At 46.9% G+C, this 21,780-nt stretch overlaps 1 protein-coding gene across 1 annotated transcript in view; it reads right to left on the bottom strand.

Moving 5' to 3' along the window:
* LOC147889828 (uncharacterized) overlaps nucleotides 1-21,780 on the bottom strand; it is a 181,417-nt gene that overhangs the window by 46,159 nt on the left and 113,478 nt on the right. The window contains exons 4-5 of the mRNA XM_087391322.1: nucleotides 6,250-6,421; nucleotides 5,972-6,140 (exon numbers count right to left, since the gene is read on the bottom strand). Of these exons, the coding sequence (XP_087247448.1) occupies nucleotides 5,972-6,140; nucleotides 6,250-6,421 (341 nt within the window). The remainder of the gene's footprint in view (nucleotides 1-5,971; nucleotides 6,141-6,249; nucleotides 6,422-21,780) is intronic.

The following is a 21,780-nucleotide window of genomic DNA, read 5'->3' on the forward strand; positions in this document are numbered from 1 at the left end:
TACTCCAGGCTTGAGTGTGGCTATCGAGAGACGGGTGCATATAAAGTGAGTGATTTTCCACATGTTTCATGCGAGCATCAAAAACAGGATTGTTACCAATCTTTATGCAACTCTGACTGTCACACAAGATAGAGGTGGCCTAATCATCTTGTGAATGATGCAAGTCTTAAAGTAGCTTCCTTAGCCATAAGCATTCTGTAGTAGCTGCATTTGCTGCCTTATACTCCGCTTCACTAGAAGAAAGAGAGACCCTGGCCTGCTTCTTACTTAACCAAGATATGCATACGGAACCCAAAGAGAAACAGTAGCCAGAAATGGATTTTCTATCATCAATGTCCCCTAACCAATCAGAATCTGTGAAACCACATAGATCAAGACGACAAGCATTGGTATAATTCATTCCAAGAGTAATAGTGCCATGCACATATCTGAGAACATGCTTGGCGGCATTCCAATGAGTGATAGTGGGACAATGCATAAACTGACTCAATATTCCTGCAGCATAAGTAATATCAGGCCTTGTGGAACACAAATAGATAAGACTCTCCACCAACTGTCTATACAAAGTGCCATCAAACTTTTTAGCCTTATCATACTTAGACAGTTTGAGACCCTTCTCAAGAGGTGTAGCTGCAGGCTTACTATTCTCCATGTGAAATCTCTGTAATATACTCCTGGCATACTTAGTTTGGGACATGAAAATACCATCTCGAGTTTGCCAAAACTCAATGCCCAAACAATAGTGCAGTAAACCCAAGTCTGTCATATCAAATGACCGAGACAAAGCTGATTTTACTGATGCAATATTTCCCTCATCACTGCCAGTAAGCATGATATCATCCACATAAAGAATAAGAATGATGATTTCTGATTTTTCTTGAAGCACATAGAGATTTGGCTCAGTATGAGTGCTAACAAATCCCTGTGATAACAAGAACTGATGGATTTTATGGTACCAAGCCCGAGGTGCTTGTTTCAGCCCATATAAAGCTTTGCGAAGCTTGCATACCTTTTGTTCCTGTCCCTTAACCACAAAACCTTGGGGCTGCTGCACATAGACCTCTTCCTTTAGGTCTCCATTCAAGAAGGCCGTCTTCACATCCATCTGATAAACAGGCCAACCGTAACTTGCAGCAAGAGAAATGACAGTCCGAATGGTTGTCATCTTGGCTACAGGAGCAAAAGTCTCCTCATAGTCAATTCCTTCCTCCTGACTATACCCCTTGGCAACTAAACGGGCTTTATGTTTCTCAATTGTGCCATTAGAATGATATTTCAACTCATAAATCCACTTGGTGCCAACTACATTCTTCCCAACAGGGAGATCGACCAATTCCCAAGTGGCATTCTTTTCAATGGACTGAATTTCAGATTTCATAGCATCTTCCCATAATGGGTGTCTCTGAGCATCCTCAAAACACTGAGGTTCAATTTCAGCTTCCATAACTGTGCTCATCAAGGCATAATTGACCTGATTTTGTGCTTGCCTTGTACTAGTCCTTGTTCTCCCCAACACAGGCTGATTTTGTCCATCTTGAATGGTAGCCCGAGCCCATCTAGGAAGGGGCTGACTAGCTGCAGCAGGCTGATACTGATCTGCAAATTTTACCCTCCTCCTTTCATAAACAATAGGTTGATTTTCATAGACTGATTTCTTCTCCAGATGTAGTGGGGGAAGAACTTGGTGTGTTAGACACATGTGATGGCATATCTTCTGACTCAAAATGAACAATATCCAAAGGTGTAGTGTCCTCAATGGGCATATGTAAATCATTAGGCATAAAGCAATCATTTTCATTGAAAGCAACATCTTTGCTTATGATAATTTTCCGTGCTTCAGGATTGTAAAGCCTGTAGCCCTTGCTTTCAGTACTATAACCCACAAATATGCATTTCATTCCCTTATCATCAAGCTTGAATCTGTGTTGATCTGGTACTAATGCATATGCCACTGATCCAAAAATTATGAAGTGGCTAATTTTTGGCTTATATCCATAGAATGCCTCAAACGGAGTCCGATTCACCAACGCTTTAGTTGGACATCTATTTTGGATGTATGTGGCTGTAACTACAGCCTCACCCCAAAATACTTTAGGCATCTTTTTGTAGCTCAGCATGCATCTGGTCATCTCCATGAGAGTCCTATTCTTTCTTTCAGCAACATTATTTTGAGCTGGTGTGTAAGGGCATGTCTTCTGATGATGAATGATGAGCCAGATAATTCTTATAGGCATGAGACATGTACTTCTTTCTTTCAGCAACATTATTTTGAGCTGGTGTGTAAGGGCATGTCTTCTGATGATGAATGATGAGCCAGATAATTCTTATAGGCATGAGACATGTACTCCCCTCCTCTATCTGTCCTGAGTGTTTTGACCTTGGCATTAGTTTGATTCTCAACAAGTGCTTTGAACCCCTGAAACCAATGAAACACCTCAGATTTCTCTTTCATGAGAAAGATCCATGTAAATCTGGAGTAATCATCAATAAAAGACACATAATACTTGGCACCACGATGTGACCGCACATTCACCTCACATACATCACTATGCACAAGCTGCAGTATATGTCTGACTGATCCATCCTTTCTGAAAGGCAAATGGTGCAACTTTGCCATAATACACCCTTCACAAAAAGAACTAGATGGTTGCTGCAATTTTGGCATCCCTTCAACCATTTGATTATTCTGCAAGTATGCCAATGCTCTATGATGTGCATGACCAAATCTAGCATGCCATAAATCACATAAAGGCATGCTGCACATGGGGTTTAGCATCCAACTTTTAAAGACCCTTATCATAAGTGCCAGTGGCAACCACTGCATATCCCTTTCTAGGATCTTTAATTCAGCATTGATCATCCTGAAACTCCACAAGCATGTGCTGATCATGAGCTATGGATGGAACTGAAATAAGATTCTTCCACAACTCTGGAACATACCAAACATCACGAATATACTTGACTTTGCCATTATCAAGCTTAATGGGAATATGTCCCACTCATGTGATGTCTTGAGAAGCATCATTGGCACAAGTAACCTGCCACCCATACACAGGTTTGATGCTCTCAAACCATTCCTTATGAGGAGTCATATGCTGTGAAGCACCGCTATCTAAATACCAATTCTCATTCACATTAAGTGAATAGGCATCATCATTATTGCTGTGAGCAATAGCACGATCACAATCACAATCCCCCCTGGAAGATATCTCAGAGAGTGTGGCTGCAAATACAAAATCCTGATCATCCTAAGCAAAGTGTGCATCCTGAAAAAGGGTGGAAAAGGAAAAAAAGAAGGCCATCCACTGTCTTGGGGGGCTGGCAAAAAAGGAAGCTTTCTTTGGGGGAAGAATGGGTTCCAAAAAGCCTTCAGGGGAAGACCAGCCAAGGTGGAGGGAAGCCACTCTGCTGGCTGTGCAAAAAGACAGTAAACAAGGCGTTAGAGCCCTTGGAAACCAGGCTGCCTTTTCTCCAAGAAAAAAAAAACCCGGCCCTTCAGTGCCTAGGGGGGTAGTCGACCTGTCCACCAAGCACCTGTAGAGGCACAAGCTGAAAAAAAAGGGGGTCTCCAAGGGGGGCAGCCTTGCAAGGGAGCTGTGGGCTGGTTGGGGTAGCTGCATAGCAGCCCTGGCTCCAAAAAGCACCAAGAAGGCGCTTTCACAGCACCAAGTTGGTGCACCCACCCTTGGCAGCCAAAAACCAACGGCGGAAGGGGGGATGATGGTGCAAGCAGGGCAGGGATGCATGAGGATCAGGAAGAGGGTGCGAGAAGGGGCGGAGTAGGAGGAGGAGGGTGCAAGGAGGAGAAGGGGAGGGGTTGAATGTGTGGGAGAGGGCGGAAGAGGGGAGGAGCGCTATAGCGGAGTAGGAGGAGGAGGGGAGGGGATGAAGGTGTGGGAGAGGGCGGAAGAGGGGAGGAGCTATAGCAGGGAAGGGCAGCGGGCTAAGCAGGGTATATTCTTGAGAAAATAATGTTGGAATTATTGCGGTCCTTCCATAAGGTCCATGGTGCCCAATAATGAGACCAATAAAGAGATCATCATATACTTGCCTTATAGGATACAACCAAAATTCTTCCCAAAGGAAGCACCCGGGAAATAAGCCTAAATCTGTTGTTGTAGCAATAACAAGGAATCATGAGACTCTAGGCAAAATACCAAAACAGATGTGGCTTAGACAAGAGTATAGGCACGCATTGTCGACAAGTGGCAAGAGCTACATGATGACAAGCTAAAATCTGTCCAAAAGGGAGAACCCCAAGCCTCAACCACACACTTTTTTTTTGGGTGAAATCCATGTGTGTTTATATTACAAAAAGCAGTCCCCAAAGAGGAGACATGTAATCAAAATATCAGAAGATTTCAGTCTTAAACAAGTAAACAAAGTCTGACAAACAGACACACGATCATAAAGGGATTAACTAAGTGACATCCGGAAATAGTGAAACATGGAAAAAGTAGAATCTGCAAAGACTCTTTGATTTCTGTCTTTCCATTGACTCCAGAGTACCCAATGTCAAACCCAACCCCCCCCCACACACACAATTTTTTTGGGTAAAAGAACATTTCATTAAGAGAAATGTAGATTCATAGCTGTCCCAAAGCAAGACAACTACTACTCATAAACTAGAAGAAGAGGAAAAGAAGACCAACATAGCTGCTCTAGTGAAGAAAAGCCATCACAACAAAACTAAAAACAGTGAAATAATACTTCTAGCTGGGCCGTAGGAAGATGTCCCATGAAATGTGCGTCCTAAAGGGAGTGATGCAGGGAGGAACAAAAGAAACTATAAATATCCACAGAGGAATGCCCATACCTCCGATAGTTACAGGCATGATATATAGACCACAATGCCCAAACAATACCAGATGAAAAACAGAACATAGTCCAGTGTAGAGACATATCTGACAAATAGCCAAAACTGCCTGCCAAAAGAGATGCTACGAAATCGAGCTTCAAGATAAGTCCACACACACTTTTTTTTTCCCAAAGTCCACACACTCATTTTTATTTTTATTTTTGGGTGAAAACTTTGAATGCTTTTATATTACAAGGTAACTATCCCAAAACTGGGAAGCTGAAAAAATACATCTGTAGGACAGATATACATCGTAATCTATGTTGTGAGTGTGCAGACCATAACGACGAAAGAAAACAAAAGGAGAAAACATAGATCACCAAAGACTCTATGGTTTCTATCTTTCCAGAGAGCTCAAAGTGTCCAATAGCAAACCCAGGTAAAGAACAACTCAAAATCCGGCCGTCGAGGATATATCCCAAAAAGCCAGAAAGCTTCCCAAAAGAAGCTTGAGGAAATCTCAGTCGCAATCTCGGCCGAAGGATGCCCAAGAAGTCATGTGTCTCAGGGCAGTGCCAAAAAATATGAGACATAGACTCTCTTGGAGCCAATCATTGACGACAAATAGCCGGGGCAGTACGTCTGCATGATAAAAGTCCACACACACACTTTTTTTTTTGGGTGGTAAAATTCTTGATGTGCACACGTGCGCGTGTGCACACACACACATGTATGTGTGTATGCATGTATGCATGTATATGTATATACATGTATATGGAAGTGTACATTATCTAGACACACGCATATACGTGTGACTTGTGCACCCTTTTTTGTAACCGAGCAAAAAAAGTGACACATAATAAACTTATTGTGACGATACTTTGTACATGCAAATATAAGCTGCACAAAACTTTCCAATCTGAGAACTAGACATTCAAATACATCAAGCCTGTCAATCACACAACAATAAATAATCTGTCATCCTCATTCAGCAAACTTACCATGCAATCTGATACATCACCATGCAACCAGTTTATATTGTAGAAGAAGAACTTGACTGTCTGCAAAATGTTTACGTTATATGTTGCTATCTAGATTTAGAAAAACCTATTATCTCATTCATCAGTATAATGAAATTCCTCACACCACATAAAATTCACTGTGAATTCTGACCTTCTGTAGAGAAACAATTGTCCCCAAGGTTTAAACCACCAAGAACACATTTGTCACTCAGTAGGTATTTTGAGAGCTCTTCAACACCAGAATTTCCTATATGATTGTGAGATAGATTCAGGTGTACAAGGATTGGATTTAGTATCACTCCCTTCAGTAATATCTTTACCTGCACAACCAAGTTTGACATGGGTAACAAATCGTGTTGCTTTGCCCAGGTAAAAATTGCATTAAAAAATGACTGACTACATTCTTAATAAATCAAAAAACTACTTTACCTTTTCATCATTTAGAAGGTTACATGAAAGATCAAGATCAGTCAGAGTCTTTGAAATAGAAAGAGAAGCAGAGAATGACAGGCAGTCTGAAATCTTCATGCCAAACTTGGCAGGGTCGTACAGCATCTGCGCATTCCTCCACCCATATTCCAACTTTAGTGCAGCCAGCTCCCTATTTTAATCCAACAATAAAATTAGAAATTTCCACCGGAAAACCTTTATTTTGGCTATTGAGGAAACCCACACTAGTTAGAGCTCTTGGCACAGATGACAACGGAATTCCAGGTGTTTGAGAAAGCAGAAGAGAAGAGAAGAAGCACTGTTAAGTTTGAAAGTGACAGACTGGAGAGTCACGAGCCCCTAGTCCTCACATCTCGTTCACTAAAAGATACACTGATATGGTTACCACTCAAATAAATCTCTTTATTTAAGATATTCCACATGCTGATCACATTGGAAAATAACATTTATCCCCACCAAATGCCTACATTGCAAATAGATGGGACACTTAGCAAGGGCCTACCCTCGGGGGCAGGCTACGCCACCACCCACCGCAGTCTGACCTTGGAAAGCAACTTTAGAGTCAGAAAGGATAGAACCCACAGGCCAGCGAGACAACAGCAGGAGTCCAAAACCCCTAGGTGGAGTCTTTTGAGGGGGCCTAGAATAGGGTGGACTAGAAGAAGCCAGCCAAGAGATCCATGAAGGATGGTAGACATCCTGCTTGCCATTGATAGTAGGTGAGTTGAGGCCCTCCACTATCTATACCTTCCCACGCAAAGCAATCACAGAGAGGCCCCTTAGGACGTCCCTAGACACTCGAGGGAGAGATCTTCTTCGACCTTCTAGTAGACCTGCCTTGAGGCAGTGTCACAAATTTCCAAGGCAGCTTCCCAAGGGTAAGTCATAGGAGAACCTCTCCTCCCTAGCTGTCTCATAGCTCCCATCCTCCCCACCCCTCCTCAGCCACCACCCCCAGATTCTCCCTCCCCTCCCCCCGTCGCCCCCAGCCATTCCTTCTCCAGCTCTTGCCTCCTCTCCCCCTCCACCCGTCCTCCCCTCCCCTTCTCCACGCCCGCCGCCCTGCTACTTTGACACAATGCAGCCAATGATTACCCTCACCACCCACCTTGCCTATCTCCCCCCTCCACCCATTGTCCTTCCCCCTCACTATTCCCCCTGCCCCTTGCCGTTGCAACCTCTCCTACTCCCACCTCCTATGTAGCCTCTCCAATGCCTCAGCAACTTTCAATTCCAAGGCCATCGTCCGTGTGGCCACAACTTCATCATCACAGTCCTAGACCAGCCCTCACCAGTTTAGGACTCACTTCTACAAAGCCAATAAAAGCAACGTTCTCTTTCTCCCAGTCACTAGGATCGAAGCCTCGCCCAAAGAAAGCCCCTCCCAAGGGAGATCTGGAGGCTAGGGCCCTAGAACTACCTAGATGTATCGGATGATTACCCCACTGCGATGGAGATCTCAGTCATGATATTTCAGCCGTAGAAAGGGGATGGCAGTTGGTAGCCCCTCCCAGCCTTTTTGGAGTTTCAACTTTTCTTCCATAGGAGAGGAGCAGTGGACCCCCTTCTCTTTGAGCTCATGATGAGGGAACAAATATTATGCATGTTGAAGGAGTGGATAGGACAGTAGCGTGGAGGAGTTGTGGATCACCCATGGATACGTGCAAAGACGGTATTGGTGCCCTCAAGCTCCACATCCTTTTGAAGATGTTGCAACTTGTCTTTGGAGAAAATGCATGTTCTCATCACTAGTGGAATGGGACGAGGGCCAATTGCCAATAAGGAGATGGAAGGCTAATTTGAAACCATTGGAGGTCTGTCAGGAAATTGTAGGGGTCATCGAGAAAAAAGGAATAAAAAAACAAAATGAGTTAGAGAAGAAAGAATGTGTGAGAGTGAGAAAGTGAAAGTAAGTGTAAATGTGAATGTCTAAGTATGTATGAGTGGTGTGTGCATGTGGTGAGAAAGTGTGTGGTCTTTTTTATTTGCCTCTTCTTCCTTGGTCTTTCAAGCATTTGGCTTCCTATATGTCCCAGGCTATGGAGATTTTTTGGAAAAGCAAATCTCATAAAAAAGCTTTGCGACTACTACCTATGCAGTCTATTTGTTCACCCAAGACTCATGGGGGGTTGAATATTCTCAATCTCCAGGTTCATATGTTGGCAAGAAAGAGCACTATGATTCCTGATTTTTTTCAGCAAAAACAACCATGGGCTATTATGTTAGCAGCTATGTTTGGAAACATGGCCTCCCATGCATATGGGCACTGGATTACAGATCACTGGGAAGCAGTTTTGTCTACCTTTCAGGGGAAAATCCCTGGTTGCCCTGTTTCTACTGCTTTTATTCATGATTGGAAGAGAATTCTTTCATATGCAAAATGGACAGGTGCTTCCTCTCATCATGGTAATTCTTTTCGATTGGAAAGCATCCATTGGAGCAAGGTGTTTGCATCGCCTCTCGCTTTACAGGCACCTATTAAAGCATACAATCTCATGAAATTGGGCATAAGATTTGTTGGTGATGTTGTGGATCAACAAGGTTATATGCTTTCATTTCCACAAGCTTGCAGGACATTCTCCTTGGGTCTGCATCATAGATCCATTTGGAGAACACTTTCAACTATGTTGCAGCCATTTGTTCCGATTCCTCCACTGTTTGCACAGGACAGATTAATGGACTGGAATTTGACTTCCTTACCTCCTGCTACCCATACGCTCTCAATACACAATCTGACCTCCTCGAAGGTTTATAGATTTCTTCTTCCACAGCCATGGATTGACAAGCATGCCAACACTCTTTGGAATTTGGATAGGCCTTTATCTTGGTGGCAATCACGACTCATGAAAATCTGGAAAGCCAAATTGCCATTGAAACAGAGGCTTTTCTTTTGGAGATGTATAGTGGGAGCCTTTTCCATTGGGGTGAAATTGGCAGCACGCCGCATTGCTTCCCCTTTCTGCCCCCGTTGCTTTCATCCCTGCGAGACAGTTCCTCACCTATTATGGTCTTGCCCACACTCTCGCACATTGATCACTCATGTCTCTCATTTACTGCGGCTTCGGTTCCCTTCTATCAGATTTGGGAAACTTTTCTGGATGTTTGGATGCCTCTCATCTCAGATGTCTCCATTACTCCTTTTCTTTCACTGGACTCGCTTTTGGGTATTATGGACCATTTGGACACAGAGACTGCATTCTAGGATGGGTCAACAGTTTCCTCAGGTATATATTTTATTCAGAATGTCCCTCAAGCAATTCTTACATGACAGTCTTGCTGCAAGGGACTTGGATGCTACTAGCCTTGAAGTGTTCTCTACTTGTTTTTGAGTTCTTCCATTGGGCTCTCTTTTGGAGTCCATTGCTAGTGTGTGGGAGACTTCCCATATTGTAAAAAAAGCATGTGGTGAGAAAGTATGTGTGTAAGTGATTATTATTATTTTTTCATGAAAGAGAATTCTATTAAGTATGAAAAAAACACGCAAGAGCTAGCTCAGAGCTGAGATACATCATGCATGGCATAGACAAAAAAATCACCAGAACGGGTCAACAAAAAACCTCATTACTCCATTCTCTGAGAAAATTATCCCTTCGGGAAGAGGCTGCCAGGAAGAACCTTGCATGGTCTCCCAACTGGCCACCAAAGTATGTATGGTATCACTCCAGATACTAGCCATGGTGTGATAGGGCTGGACTTGAGATCCATCCAAAGCCTCTGTGCATCTGGCTCCCCAGATATGCAACACTGCAATACTCGACAGTATCTCCAAGAGGTATCGACATGAGCATCATTCAGAGAGCAATACTCAACTAAGTATCATCGAACCGAGATAGCCCAAGGAGAGTCCTGCCTCTCAAAGAAGGATGGCCATTTCTGCTCTTCCCCCTTTAGGGCTGCCAACTGCTGGAGAAGACCAATCTTTTGTCTAAGAATCTCATGTCTTTGGTACTCGCAATCGAGTTTTAGAAGTCACTAATACCAAGAAGGGCACAGGTGAAGGGGACAGCATCCTACCCTGCATATGCAACACCCAAATCTACCAAATTGCCTCAGTGAGGTCCTCCTCTATATAGAAGACATTTGGAATCTTGATCTGGCATAGCGACCTCTCCTATGAGGCTCGGAGATTATTAAAACCACTAGAAATTGGTCTAAAGTAGAAACCTCGGGAGCAATGCATATTGAGCCACCTCAATCCAAAGCCCAATAATCACTGTAAAATTTATCAATGTGTGCATGAATGGGTATCTGAGGTCTCTTGTTCGATCATGAAAACTGGAGACTATGACAGAGTCTGAAAGGCATCATCCAACCAAACATCTTTGCCTCTAAACTGAAACAAGAAGGCATCCCTGTAGAAACAAGAATGGAGAAGAATTGTGAACACAAGAGAACAAGAAGTGAACTCCGACTGAAATGTTCAACTGAAAGACATACAAGTACTTGGCATATATAGTCCAAGTACTAATGCACAAAATAGACTTACCATCCCACACCAACATATCATTGTATATCTCTACAAATCCCCCCTCAATGATATGGCTGAAGTACTATGGAATGATCTCAGAAGAACCTGAAGTACTTTTTTTTTTTTTGGCAAAAAGAGACTTCTATTAAGTATTAAAGAAAAACCGTTAGAGCAAGCTCCATACGGGATACGTCATGCAATGCACGAAAAGCTCAAGAGCCAAAAAGAAAGGATTGAGGCTGATAGTGCCATCTCAATCCAGTAGAAACCTCCGAGAAAAAGGGAGAACCTCTCCAAACTCGAAGAAATATAGTCTTTCTAGAAGAGGCTGCCCATGAGGGGTCCTGCATGCTAGCCCATATGGCTATCAAAGTATGAACCGTGTCAGTCTAAATACCCGTGAACACCTGTGATGGGTGTATCTAGGTGCCATCCAAGGCCTCACTCTGAAGGGAGTAAGTGGCACATCCTGCAGAGAGCACGGCTCTATCACCTGCCGGCGGACCGAGAGTGCCCAAGAAGAAGGCTCACCCTCATAAAACACCTAGGGCCCGGTAAGAGATAACCATGCGACCAAGCCCCAAGTCATGAAGAAAGGGGAAGTGTGAAAGATGCTGAGTATCCGAGCAACCCCTTTCCAAACAGTCCTAGCCTGACTGCAGTCCCAAAGGCAATGTCGCACTGACTCCTCTCCAGAATGACATCGAGGACAAGTGGGATCAGCCCCAAACCTTGATCTCCATAGGTTCACTGCAATCCCTCCATGAATAGAAAGCCAAAAGAAAAGAGTGATCTTTCTATTTCTGAGGGATTTCCAGAGCCTCCTCTAGAAATTTCTACGCAAATCTGCGGTGATAAAGAAGCTTTCCCAATGGGGGGCTCTAGAGGGAATCCAACCCCTACTGTTCAGCTGAAACCTCCTGGCATTACCAACCGTGAAACAAAAGAAGGGAATCCCCCTCTCTCGGTGCCCATGATCTATCCATTCCCACTCTCCTGGGTCCCACTGTAAGCACCTGACTGCAAGCACCTGATAGGTGCACCTCCATATAACCACAACCTCCAGGATCCCAAGGCCAAAAGCAGAGGGTCGGGGTCTAAGTACCACTGCAAGCCGGCTCCATGGTCCACAAAACTAGCATCCTGACAGGCTAAAAGGCAACCTCAAGAAGAATGCCATCCTTGGATGTAGAAAGTAAACCTCCATCCCCAACATCAAAGACCAGTGCGTCTTCCCCGAGACCTCGGAGAGCGATCACCTGTAAAGGAACTGATGTCCTCGAAAAAGCCCCCATCCAAGTGGTGGAAGTAATAGGCAACTCAACTGTCCATTCCACCGAGGTGGCTGCATCTATTGGCTGAATCCTGCGTGCTACCCCTCTGAGGTGACTCATGGACTGCAGTCTCTGATCCTCATGTAGCCTGATAAAAGATTTCCAAGTGCCTACTGTGTAGGCGGGGCCTCTCTCCCATTTAGACCACTGCATGTAATGGGAAGTGCCCAGTGGTCTAGCATTCTCGTCAAGAATACTATCATTCCAAATGATCGGCTACCTATCAATCTCTTCGACGGTAGAAGGTGGAATCCTTCGAAGAGTGTTCCTGAAGCTCCCCCAAGCTTTCAGGATGGCAGTCATAAGAGGAGAGGTAGGAGATCTGAGAGGGGCTGATGTGAAAATCCAGCGAGGGCTGTCCACCCAATCATCTCCCAAGGTTGGTGTGCAAGCCTGAATGCGTCCAAAAAAGAAATCCTTCCAAGGTTCTTGCCCAGGCATGAGTCCCCTCACCACCACCTTACAAAGCAATGCCCTGCACTACAAGTCCGGGTCAATGACATTAAGGCCCCCTTCACATGTAGGGAGAATAATGGTCTCCCAGGCCACCCTTGCTACAACATCTGCTGTGCCATCAAGTCCACTCCATAAAAAATTCCTGATTGGTCTGATGAGCTGAGTGATGCAATCCCTAGACCGGCACCAGCAAGAACACACAAACCAGGAGGTGGCCAAGAGAACCTGGTTCACTACCACAACTCTAGATGCAAGGTCGAGTTTGGCAGAGCTCCAGAAAAGGAGCTTTTTCCTTACACTTTCTAGTACTGGGGCAAATTGCTGTGCTGGAGAGATGTCCAATCCTACCTGGCATCCCAAATACCTGATAGGAACACCCCTTTGAATCCAGGAAAAACCAATGTCAACTCCCCAGCCTGGAGTGTCCTCATCACTGATCCAAAAGCCAAAGCATTTATGCCAGTTAATGTGTGCCCCTGCAGCTGAGTAAAAAATATCCAAGGCTGTCCCGAAAGAATCAAGTGACTGCAAGGAGGCCTAAAAAAAAATAGCAGTGTCATCAGCCAACTCACAGTCAAAAAGCTCCTGCTCCTGTCTCAAGGGCAATCTCAGCCCAAAAAGCTCAGCCTGGGATCTAAGGAAGATACTCATAGCTTCTGCCACAAAAAGAAAGAGGAAGGGGGCTAAAGGGACCCCTAACGAACTGATCTGGAAATCTGAAACCTGTCACCCCTTACCCCTCCAATCAAAACCTGGTTGTAGGCTGACATTTAAAGGGAGGCCACCCCTCTGATCCAAGCATCTGAAAATCCAAACCGTAGAAGAGTGCCCTTAAGAAAACCCCAATCTACTCTGTCATAGGCTTTCTCGAAGTCCAAGAGTAAAACTGCTAGCCTCTACCCACTCTACATAGCCCACTCTGTGGCTTCCCAAAAGGAAAAGATATTATAAAAAATGCTCCTGCCATGCACAAAGCCTGTTTGAGTATCATGGATGAGGTCTAGAAGAAGGGGCTGTAGACGGATGCTGATCGCCTTGGCAAGGATTTTGTAAAGAGTGCCCAAAAGAGTGATGGGTCTCCAATGGGATACAAAATTTCTATTGCCACCTTTCGGGATAAGGTGAATGAGTCCCTCGGTCAGTGAGTCAGGCATCTCACCCGAGTCCCAAATGCCCTGCAGGGCTGAAGTAATATGATCACCTATCATATCCCAAAAGGCTATAAAAAAAGGAGTAAGACCATTGGAACCAGGGCATTTGCCCTTATGAAGGGCAGAGAGCAGTCTTGAATTCTGTGTTGGTAAAGTGTGCATCAAGTGAGCATAACATCTCTGGTAAACTCTGCCAAACTTCATCTCTAGCCACCTCTCTGGCCTGTGAGTTCGGATCAGCGAAAAGTAGGGAGGTATAGAAAGTTGTCGCTAATTGCATGACGGTTTTCGGATGGGACTGCAAAACGCCGTCAGAGTCAAAAAGCTGCCTGACACTCTCTCTACTATGTCTGGGACCAAGTGTAGAGAAAAAGTGTTTATTGACTCCCCCTCCCATCTGTATCCAAAAGGCCTCCCGTGCATGGAAGGCATACTCTGCTCTCTGATCAAGCAAGGTCTGCAAGTGAGCCCTTGCCGCAGCAAGGCGCTCCTGTATCCAAGCATCTGATGGTCGTTTCTGCTCCTCATTTTGCCCCACCCATCGTCTGTATGTACATCTCTAACTCATCGATATAGAGACCAAAGAGTGTCGGAGACAAAGGACACCCCTGCTTCACCCCTATCGTACTGCGTACTTCCGCCGACAGCCCCGCCCGTGTCCTGACTCTACCTGTGACTCTCTCATACAAGGCCATGATCGCCCATTGAATCTCCCCATTGAATCCCAAGTCACGAAGTCGCTGGAAGAGTCTGAAACGCGGCACAGTGTCAAATGCCTTTCTGAAGTCCACGAAGCAACAATAGAGCCGTTGCTTACGTGACTCCGCCTCCTCAATCAAAGCCCTGAGTGTGAAGATATGATCTAGAGTCGAGTGCTCTGCACGAAATCCTGCCTGCCCTCTAGCTCTCATGCCTGTCGCCTCGGCATGGTCATTTATATGTCCTTCTAGAATGGTCGCATAAATCTTGGCCATGACATGGCCAATCATAATGGTCCTGTAGTTCGACGCCTCCAAAGGATCCCCCGACTTGTGTATGGGTACTATGGTATTTTCTAGCCAACTAGGTGGAAGACCTGTACAAATGGACTCGTTAAAAAGACGGGAGAGGACTGTAGCTAAGGCATCAATCCCATGGATTACATACTCCGCTTGCAATCCATCATGGTCCTTAGCTCTCCCAGTCTTCAAACGATGAGCTGCTGCTCGGACACTATTGGATGAGAATAAGGCAGAGGAGGTGGGTCTAGGCACATGGGATAAGTTGATCTGTGGCTGGTCTGGAATATCATATAAAGTGGAAGTATAGGCAAGCCAAACCTGCGGGTCTGTAAGAGGAGTTTGAGATTTCAAGCGAAGGAATTTCTTCCAGAATTCCTTGGAATCACAGCTGAGAAGTAAACTTCTCAGCTCCTCCTCATTCCGGGCTAGAAATTGGCACTTTTTGCGTCGCACCAAACGCTTGTAACTCTTCTTGGTCTCAATGAGGAGGGGAGACTTCTCCTGTGTTTCAAGGCGAAGCTTCCTGCGGAGTTCTTTACACTCCTCATCATACCATCCATTACAAGGCACAAGACCGACTGGTGGAGGACTGGATGTGTGGCAAGTGACGGGGAAGGACTTGTGGGCTGCTGAGATGATGGAGGTATGTACAAGGTCCCACCGATCCTGTGTGGAGGGTAGGGCATCGAGAAGGTGCGGACGGAGAAGACCACTCAGGTGCTGGCTATAAATATCATCAAACTGGTGGTCAAAATGAACTTCATAGTATGGCTGACGCTCATGATGTCTAGAAGGGAGGGCATGAGGAATCTGGGTAAGAATAAAGTGCAGACGTGCATGATCGGTTGAAGGCATAAAAGGGTCGACTGTGAGGTTATGTACAAAAGGGATTAAAGTCGGGGGACCCAAGACGTAATCAATGACGCTCGTACCACCACCCGCAAAGGGAAAACATGTGGCTGTGGATGAATGCGGCCACTGTCGAAGTCCATTATAAATGACCATGCCGTGCGATGAGAGAAGCTCCAATAGGCGATGTCCCTGATCTGTTACCTCTACCCCTCTATCTGAAGATAAGCGTGGAAAACTCTCATCTGGGGCAGCTGGAACTAAGACTGGATCCTCAGCAAAGTCCAAAATCTCTGCCTGTCTGTCTGATGTCCTCGCGTTGAAGTCTCCTAAAAGGATGACCTCTCCGCGGCGTGAGTACTTAAGAAAACCCCAATCTACTCTGTCATAGGCTTTCTCGAAGTCCAAGAGTAAAACTGCTAGCCTCTACCCACTCTACATAGCCCACTCTGTGGCTTCCCAAAAGGAAAAGATATTATAAAAAATGCTCCTGCCATGCACAAAGCCTGTTTGAGTATCATGGATGAGGTCTAGAAGAAGGGGCTGTAGACGGATGCTGATCGCCTTGGCAAGGATTTTGTAAAGAGTGCCCAAAAGAGTGATGGGTCTCCAATGGGATACAAAATTTCTATTGCCACCTTTCGGGATAAGGTGAATGAGTCCCTCGGTCAGTGAGTCAGGCATCTCACCCGAGTCCCAAATGCCCTGCAGGGCTGAAGTAATATGATCACCTATCATATCCCAAAAGGCTATAAAAAAAGGAGTAAGACCATTGGAACCAGGGCATTTGCCCTTATGAAGGGCAGAGAGCAGTCTTGAATTCTGTGTTGGTAAAGTGTGCATCAAGTGAGCATAACATCTCTGGTAAACTCTGCCAAACTTCATCTCTAGCCACCTCTCTGGCCTGTGAGTTCGGATCAGCGAAAAGTAGGGAGGTATAGAAAGTTGTCGCTAATTGCATGACGGTTTTCGGATGGGACTGCAAAACGACGTCAGAGTCAAAAAGCTGCCTGACACTCTCTCTACTATGTCTGGGACCAAGTGTAGAGAAAAAGTGTTTATTGACTCCCCCTCCCATCTGTATCCAAAAGGCCTCCCGTGCATGGAAGGCATACTCTGCTCTCTGATCAAGCAAGGTCTGCAAGTGAGCCCTTGCCGCAGCAAGGCGCTCCTGTATCCAAGCATCTGATGGTCGTTTCTGCTCCTCATTTTGCAGAGGTTTTCCCCATCAGTTCAGGGGCTTTGCCTGAGATCCCTTGCAGTCTCTCTCTCTCTCTCGCGCAACAGCTCCCTCACCCGCTCGCAACAGCTCCCTCACCCACTCAGCCTCTCTCGCTCGCAACCTCACCCTCACCCGCTCGCAACAGCTCCCTCACCCGCTCAGCCTCTCTCGCTCGCAACCGCTCCCTCACCCCCTCAGCCTCTCTCGCTCGCAACAGCTCCCTCACCCGCTCAGCCTCTCTTCTCCCCCTCGCAACAGCTCCCTCACCCGCTCAGCCCCTTCCCCCTCCGCCTCTCTTCTATCCCTCACCCGCTCAGCCCCTTCCCCCTCCCCCTCCGCCTCCTGTCTCGCAACAGCCTCCTCGTGCCACCTCAGCTTCGCAAGCTGTCTCTCGCCTCCTGCCTCGCAAAAGCTCCCTGGTGCTCAGCCCCGCAACAGCTCCCTCGCAAGCCAACAGCTCCCTGCGCAAGCCTCTGTTGGAAGGGAAGTTTAAGGAAAGTCTTAAACTTCTCTTTCCCCCCCCCCCCCGTGTGAATAGACTTACAGCAAGTGTCCTTAAAGCGCAGGAAAAACAGAAAACAGTGCAGGAAAAACAGAAAACAGAGCAGTTTTGAGGGCAAAAGGAGGCAGTTCTGAGAGCAGAGAATTCAGCAGCTCCACCATGGCCCTTAGAGGCAGTTTTGAGCAGAGAATTCAGCACTTCCAGGAGTAAGGAGATGCCACAAACAAGGAGCTCCACCATGGCCCTCCAAGGAGCAAAAGTAGAGAAAGATAAAAGCATAGGCAGCAGTACAAGAGCCGAAGAGGTAAGTTCTTCTTTACCCTTCTCCTTCCCCACCACCTCCAACGACCTCCCTTGCCTCCACCCCAACCCTTTCCTACCCATCTACTTTACTCAATCCTCCTGTGGCTCCGATCCCATCTCCTTTACTTCCATCTCCCCCTCCCCCATCACTTCCGGTCACCTCCCTTGCCTCAATCCCAACCCCTTCCTACCCACCTCCTCTACTCAATCCTCCTCCTCTCCCTCCTTCAGTCTCACCTCCTCCTCTTGCTCCCGTTCATTCCTCCCTAGCCCTTTCCCTTGCTTATTCCTCCCCTCTCCTAGTCCCTACCCATCCTCTTCCTTCCTCTTCCTCCCCTCCCCTAGTCCCTACCCATCCTCTTCCTTCCTCTTCCCCCCCTTCCCTATTCCCTACCCAGCCTCCTCCCTCCTCTTCTTCCCCTCCCCTAGTCCCTACCCAGCTTCTTCCCACCTCTCCCCACCGACCCTCCCTTTCAGCCCCTTCCTCCCCTAGTGTAGGCTCTTCTTCGGTCCCTGACTCCCTACTTCCTTCTACCGGATCTCTCTCTTCAGGACCTCCATTTTCTGCACCCCTCCTTTACTCACCTTCTTACCCTCTTACCCCCTCATCCTTGTACCCCCTCTCCCCTTCACCCTCCACAGCGGAAGCAGTCCTGGCAGATAATCTGCGATTGAGAGATTTAGTTATGCAGTGCATGGAGACTTGCAGACTTCAGGGCGCTGCGATTCAGTCTCTCACAGCACAGATACACACACTGACTGATCAGTTATCGACAGTTGAGAGTCATAGATCTGATCAGGACTCCCATATTCGCCAGCTTCATACCAGAGATATTGATCGGGATATCCAGTTACGGACACATGCTGAGCGCATAATGCAGCTGGAGACACGCATTCAGGAGCATGTTGTGGCATGCGATGATCGCCTCCAGCAGCTGCATGTAGCTCCTCCAGCTAGTGCAGCAGTTGAGGAGAGGTTGGCCACACTGCAGACAGAGGTACAGAAGACCTCAGAGTGGGTGGACGTTGTGCGTAGAGCCCCACAGGCCCAGCAGACCACAGTCTCTGAGACTATTGCCGAGAGTCAGCGGCGAGCTCAGAAGGTCCTCAACATCCGCATCCGCGGAGTTGAGCGATCAGATACGAGATCAGCCATGGATCAGGCGACAGATTTCATATCTGGGACACTCGGAGTTCAGGATCATGGCATAGTAGCTGCATATCGAGTGGGCCGGGATCCAGCACGGCACCAGCCACTTATCATCAGATTCAGAGATGCTGAGGCCCGTCTCGCAGTATTACGAAGGAGATCCAGATTGAGGGACCATCCACAGATTCACATGGATGAGGACCTTACAGCTCTTCAGTGGGAGGAGCATAGACGTCTCATTGCACAGAGGGATGTTGCCCGTCGTGAGGGCAAGTGGGCCGTGATCAGAGAGGGCAGACTTTTGATAGGAGCTATGCGATCTAGACCGGCTGGAGCCCACAGTTGACGACACGAGGCCTATGGGACACGTAGTCTGCCAGATAGCTTGAGTTTCGCAGTTTGGAACTGTAATGGTTCCCTCACAGCTCAGCCTGGCAACTTACGAGAGGCCTTTTTTGATCAGGACATCGTCTTCTTTACAGAGACCCATGAGAGCCCAGAGAGAGGCTTGCCGCAGGTGACAGGGTATGCCTGGGAGTCTGTCTTTCGACAGCAGACTAGACGATCAGGAGGAGTCAGAGGATCTGGCGGTGTGGCAGTTCTTTATAGAGAGCATCTCAGATCGATACTCACAGTCATGAGCAGAGACCATCGGGCCAGATATCTTTGGGTAGGGATCAGGAGACCCCCCCTGAGAGACTTGTTTATTGCAGTATGCTACTTTCCCCCGAGACAGTCTCGTTATGCCTCAGATGGACCAGGACAGTCACCTTTTGAGGATTTGTCAGCCGATGTATTGGAGTACTCACGCCGCGGAGAGGTCGTCCTTTTAGGAGACTTCAACGCGAGGACATCAGACAGACAGGCAGAGATTTTGGACTTTGCTGAGGATCCAGTCTTAGTTCCAGCTGCCCCAGATGAGAGTTTTCCACGCTTATCTTCAGATAGAGGGGTAGAGGTGACAGATCAGGGACATCGCCTATTGGAGCTTCTCTCATCGCACGGCATGGTCATTTATAATGGACTTCGACAGTGGCCGCATTCATCCACAGCCACATGTTTTCCCTTTGCGGGTGGTGGTACGAGCGTCATTGATTACGTCTTGGGTCCCCCGACTTTAATCCCTTTTGTACATAACCTCACAGTCGACCCTTTTATGCCTTCAGCCGATCATGCACGTCTGCACTTTATTCTTACCCAGATTCCTCATGCCCTCCCTTCTAGACATCATGAGCGTCAGCCATACTATGAAGTTCATTTTGACCACCAGTTTGATGATATTTATAGCCAGCACCTGATTGGTCTTCTCCGTCCGCACCTTCTCGATGCCCTACCCTCCACACAGGATCGGTGGGACCTTGTACATACCTCCATCATCTCAGCAGCCCACAAGTCCTTCCCCGTCACTTGCCACACATCCAGTCCTCCACCAGTCGGTCTTGTGCCTTGTAATGGATGGTATGATGAGGAGTGTAAAGAACTCCGCAGGAAGCTTCGCCTTGAAACACAGGAGAAGTCTCCCCTCCTCATTGAGACCAAGAAGAGTTACAAGCGTTTGGTGCGACGCAAAAAGTGCCAATTTCTAGCCCGGAATGAGGAGGAGCTGAGAAGTTTACTTTTCAGCTGTGATTCCAAGGAATTCTGGAAGAAATTCCTTCGCTTGAAATCTCAAACTCCTCTTACAGACCCGCAGGTTTGGCTTGCCTATACTTCCACTTTATATGATATTCCAGACCAGCCACAGATCGACTTATCCCATGTGCCTAGACCCACCTCCTCTGCCTTATTCTCATCCAATAGTGTCCGAGCAGCAGCTCATCGTTTGAAGACTGGGAGAGCTAAGGACCATGATGGATTGCAAGCGGAGTATGTAATCCATGGGATTGATGCCTTAGCTACAGTCCTCTCCCGTCTTTTTAACGAGTCCATTTGTACAGGTCTTCCACCTAGTTGGCTAGAAATTACCATAGTACCCATACACAAGTCGGGGGATCCTTTGGAGGCGTCGAACTACAGGACCATTATGATTGGCCATGTCATGGCCAAGATTTATGCGACCATTCTAGAAGGACATATAAATGACCATGCCGAGGCGACAGGCATGAGAGCTAGAGGGCAGGCAGGATTTCGTGCAGAGCACTCGACTCTAGATCATATCTTCACACTCAGGGCTTTGATTGAGGAGGCGAAGTCACGTAAGCAACGGCTCTATTGTTGCTTCGTGGACTTCAGAAAGGCATTTGACACTGTGCCGCGTTTCAGACTCTTCCAGCGACTTCGTGACTTGGGATTCAATGGGGAGATTCAATGGGCGATCATGGCCTTGTATGAGAGAGTCACAGGTAGAGTCAGGACACGGGCGGGGCTGTCGGCGGAAGTACGCAGTACGATAGGGGTGAAGCAGGGGTGTCCTTTGTCTCCGACACTCTTTGGTCTCTATATCGATGAGTTAGAGATGTACATACAGACGATGGGTGGTACAGGTTCTTTACTGGCAGGATCCACGATACCGATTCTCCTCTATGCAGATGACGTGGTTCTTATTTCTTCCTCCCAGCAGGGTTTACAGGCACATCTCCATGCACTCCACAGCTTTTGTCAGGACAGAGGGTTGTCTGTAAACCTTGGGAAGACCAAAGTCATGGTCTTCAACACGTCATACCAGGTTTATAGGAGAGGCGAGTTCTCTTTCACATTTGATGGGCAGGAGGTGGAGCTAGTTAGGGAGTATACATATTTGGGTGCCACATTTAGAGGTCCAGTCTTCACCATGACGCATGCAGCACGAGATAGGATCAGTAGAGGGTATGCCGCCTTGGCTCTTCTCGAGAGGCAGTGTGCACAGTCACATTTTCAGCATCCCGACACGAAGTCCTTACTTTTTGATACGCTGGTGAGACCTGCAGTCATGTATGCTAGCCCCTTTTGGGCAGGAGATCTCAGGGTTGCAGATTGGAGACGAGTAGAGAGGTTACAGATCATCATGTTCTCCAGATTGATCAGAGCGAAGCCCACGGTACCGCATCAGATTACGTTCGCAGAGTTCGGAGATACACCCCTAGCGCTAGATGCAG

This window comes from Dipteris shenzhenensis, chromosome 20 (genome assembly GCF_047967505.1).
Source record: "Dipteris shenzhenensis isolate YYH24624 ecotype China chromosome 20, Dip_SZ_1.0, whole genome shotgun sequence".
NCBI classification, from domain to species: Eukaryota; Viridiplantae; Streptophyta; class Polypodiopsida; order Gleicheniales; family Dipteridaceae; genus Dipteris; species Dipteris shenzhenensis.